Source organism: Lynx rufus, unplaced genomic scaffold, assembly GCF_022079265.1.
Source record: "Lynx rufus isolate CCGP_SWC_20201006 ecotype Redwood Valley unplaced genomic scaffold, mLynRuf1.p SCAF_13, whole genome shotgun sequence".
Classification (NCBI taxonomy): domain Eukaryota; kingdom Metazoa; phylum Chordata; class Mammalia; order Carnivora; family Felidae; genus Lynx; species Lynx rufus.
Window position 1 is genome coordinate 44,268,665 of NW_025814827.1, and position 4,206 is coordinate 44,272,870.

General features: G+C 40.9%; 1 gene segment (V, D, J or C); it reads left to right on the top strand.

The window, feature by feature from the left end:
- Window positions 1-545: 545 nt before the first annotated feature.
- LOC124508777 (T cell receptor alpha variable 18-like) lies at window positions 546-1,814 on the top strand. The segment is given in 2 exon segments: window positions 546-825; window positions 958-1,814. Coding segments are annotated over 2 exon segments (600 nt in total).
- Window positions 1,815-4,206: the final 2,392 nt, after the last annotated feature.

Below are 4,206 nucleotides of genomic sequence, written 5' to 3' on the forward strand. Positions count from 1 at the left end.
CCAGGGGGCTCAAACTCACAGACCATGAGATCATGACCTGAATCAAAGTCGGATGCTTAACCTACTGAGCTATCCACCCCTCCCTGTGAACTGGTTCTTAAAGAATGAATAGAAGTTACTTATGCAAAGGTAGGAGAGAGAAGGGAGGACATTCTCAGCAGACAATCCCTTGGTTCGAGGGGAACAGCGGAGGAATATGTCAAGCAAACATCTCAAATCATGCTCTTTTATATGCTTTCAGGATACCCTAAACCTAGCTTAATACTCAGCAAGAACAGACATTAGATGCTGGGATTAGGGAGATTTAAGGAGCCATATTGCCCTGTGTCTTAAAGAGGGTGACAGAGGATTACCCACTGTCTCAGCCTCAGGCACCACCTTGAAGTCTACAAAAAGTGTTCGGTGTTTGCTTCCTGGAGGCCTACCCCTCACCCCAGACATCTATTTCCCTTCTATGCCTGCAGCTCAAACTCCATTCCAGGGTAAATACCAGTTCAGCTGTAAAGCAGCCTGCAGGGTCAGAGAGGAACCACAGGGAGGCGCTGCTCCCTTCAGTTAGTCGTTTGACACAAATTCATCACACATTCGTCGTGTGTTTCCGAGCACGTATGTCTTTCTTTAGAGCCTGTGATATGACCTTGCAGGTCCGTTTGGCTTGCTTCACACGGGAGACGAGATTTCCTAGGCGATTCCACCAAAGGATCAAGCAACTGGAGGAACAACCCTCTCAGCTTTGGGTGTATTCCCAAATGAAACCTTCCACTGCTTCTCCACAGGCCATGCCGTCTGCTTCCTACTTAGGACTTTCAATCTTGCTGATATTGAGTAAGTAACATTTATTCAAAATTCCTAAGATGTTCTAGTCCTTGATTATAGGATGACTTTTAACCCCTGCCAAACTGGAGACTATCCTTACATTATCAATATAACAAAGTCTTTAACTTTTTTTTTTTCCAGGAGGGATCAATGGAGACTCAGTGACCCAGACAGAAGGTTCTGTTACCCTCTTTGAGGGGACACCTTTGACCCTGAATTGCACTTACCAGAGTAGCTACACAGTTTTTGTTTTCTGGTATGTCCAGCACCAAAACAAAGCTCCTCAATTGCTCCTGAAAAGCTTATCAGAAAACCAGAGGGCAGAGCATCACGGTTTTCACGCCAGTCTTGTTAAGAGTGACCGCTCCTTCCACCTGCAGAAACGCTCTGTGAGAATGTCAGACTCGGCTGTGTACTACTGCGTCCTAGGAGGCACAGTGAGATCGCCTGCAGGGGGAGCCGAGCACAAACCCAGAGGGGGGCAGGAGGGCCCTGGATGTGAGCAGCCTGGGAGGGGAGAATGATGATTTTTCTCTAGTTAGAGTCTTGTGCTGGGCGCGGCCCCCAGGGAACAGATACCTGATGCCTCCGCCCTCAGGCACCCCGAGTTTTACTTCGAGCTAGGAATGGAAGGAGGCAATGTAGGTGAAAACTTAGATTATCATTATGCCTATACATAGAATCCTATAGTCAATGGCCTTTTGTGTCTGGTTTCTTTCACACAGCATCACCTTTTCAAGGTGTATCCATGTATCAGTACTTTAGTACTTCTGTGGCTGCGCAATAATCCATTGTATGGATACCCTTTATTTTCTTTGTCCATTCATCAGTTGATGGGCATTTTGGTTGTTTCCACTTTTTGTGAAAACACTCATGTACAGGAGCTCTGCTCTTTCAAACTTGAATATATTTTAAGTTAGAGATTTCTGGGTATTTTTTCGTTTTGTTTTTTGCTTTATTTGGGACTAACGTTTCTTTGTGGATATGCAATTGAATAAATATGAGAAAATGCTCCTTACAAATAATGACTTATGCTAAAGTAAGATATTATTCTAAGCTATATATATATTCATTCAAGAAAATTTGGCACCTACTCATATGTGCCAGTCATTTTAATAAGTATTGGGAATATATTTTAGGTAACAGAGTCTCCTCCTTTAGGATTTTATAACATAGTGCATTAAAATACCACACAAGTCTTAAAATTATGCTTTTTTTTTAACAAATCATTTTATTCATTTACTGAACTATGTTTGTTCCTAAATATTTGTGGTGCTTACAGCTTTGCTTTTTGGGTTTTTGTTGGTGGTGGTGTTGTTGCTGTTGTTTTTTAGGGCAAGAGTGACTGGGGGAGAGAGACACAAAGAGAGAGAGAAAGAGAGAGAGAGAGAGAAAGAGAGAGAGAGAGAGAGAGGAATCTTAAGCAGGCTCCACACTTAGTGCAGAGCCTGACATTGGGCTCAATCTCATGACCCTGGGATCATGACCTGAGCCAAAATCAAGAGTCGGTCACTCAGCCAACTGAGCTGCCCAAGCGCCCCTCTGGTGCTTATAGTTTTATGGGCACTGGGCTAAGCACTTTAAATTCCCCCCCTCCTAGATACTACCAAATTCTCATTTGACAGATGACGAAATTGAGGTTTAGTGATGTTAAGTGACTTATTCAAGGTTACATAACCAGCTGGGAGCAGAAGTTGGCCAGACCCAAATCTGACGTGTGACCAATATTTTAACAACTATTTGGTTGAACGTTCTAGAAATCTGTCTTCTTTTTTTCCAGAATTCAACTGTAATCTTAGATTTCATAATTGTTGATGTTTTCATTTGAAGAAGAACCCAATGCAATATTAAAAGCTGCAGTTTACTCATTTGGCAACCACAGAAGTCTATATATATATATATATATATATATATATATATATATCTACATATTGAAGCCAAAAAACCCAGTCACCATCTTTTATGTTCTTGAACCCTGAAGTTGCTCATATGCTCTGATTGAATACAGCTCTCATATTTGAAGAGCCACAGCTGAGCCCCAGTGGCTGTTTCAGGAGACATACAGGTACTTGCCATGGAAATGGGGATTATATTTTCCAAATACAAACAAAAATTCTTCATATAGCAAATATGTCTACTCACTGAGAGTGCAGGACACAGCATTTTTGGTTTTGCTACAGCATATATCTCATTAAAACAATCTCTTTTCATGTATTTAGTAAATACCAGTATAATGTCAATATGATGTGGAAGTTTTATTTATTCTCATGGATTTTTCTAAGCACCTTAATAATAATTTCAAATCAAAGAACTACTGGGGACAAATTTCTCACTATAAAAAAAGCCTCAGCTCTACTTTAGTGTTAGCCGAGTTTGTTTTAGTGGCTTCAAGAATTTCTAGGGTTTTCAAGGTAAAGCTACCTGATGAAACTGAGAGTGAGGATAAAAAGATCATGTGGCTGTCTTTGCCTCTCCTGCTGATTTATGAAGAATAATGGCATTAAAAATATTGGTGAACCTGATCTTACTGGCAACACATGTTCTCGTGGACCTATATCTAGAGAAGCAAAACACAAGTCCCAATATTTAAGGCTTCAAAGAATTTCCTGAGTGTGATGAAAAGGGCAAGTGCTAACGGGTACTGCACTCTGCTGGTATTTTTTTTAATGGGATTTCTATTGTTTTTGGTAATGCTTTGACTAGAGTTGTACTTTTTAGGGTTTTCCCTATTTCCACCGTAATTAATGTGTGTGGTTTGGAAGAGCAGGAGGTATTTCAGAAATATGTGTATTGAGTCACAACGGAAATTCCTATACTTAGGGACTGAGTAGAACTTTCTGGACAGTAGCTCCTATGTCTACTCAGGGGTAGGCAGGGCCACTTTATCCCCCTACCTAAACAATTTCAGGTATATTTCCTCGCATTTGCTGACACCCAAAGAAGAAATGCTCTAAGACATGAGCAATAGTCACACCAGCCTTCAAACTGATTTGGTTTCAACCTTGAGTGCTACTGGAATGAACAGCCAGAAAACTTCCACATGTCAAGATAAAAGCTAACAAGGAAATGGCATTTTTTTCCTCTGAGCAAATATGCAGCTAACAGATAAGTTGTGAGGCACTAAATCTCTACAGGTTATGGTGGGTTTTTTTTTTCTCCTCTTATTTTAAGAGTATGTAAATACCTTTTGATATACCTAAAATATGACTGGTGGATGAATTTTCCCTGAGATGAGGTCATTGTTAGCAAAGAGGATGCCCTCATCCTATATCCAGTTAAAATGCAAGCTTTCTTGGGAGTGGGATGAGCTTTCTAATCTGCTCCAAGAAACTAGGAGAAAGTATCACCCACTCCCAAAGCACGAGACACCCTTTTTCTCCTCTGCTCATC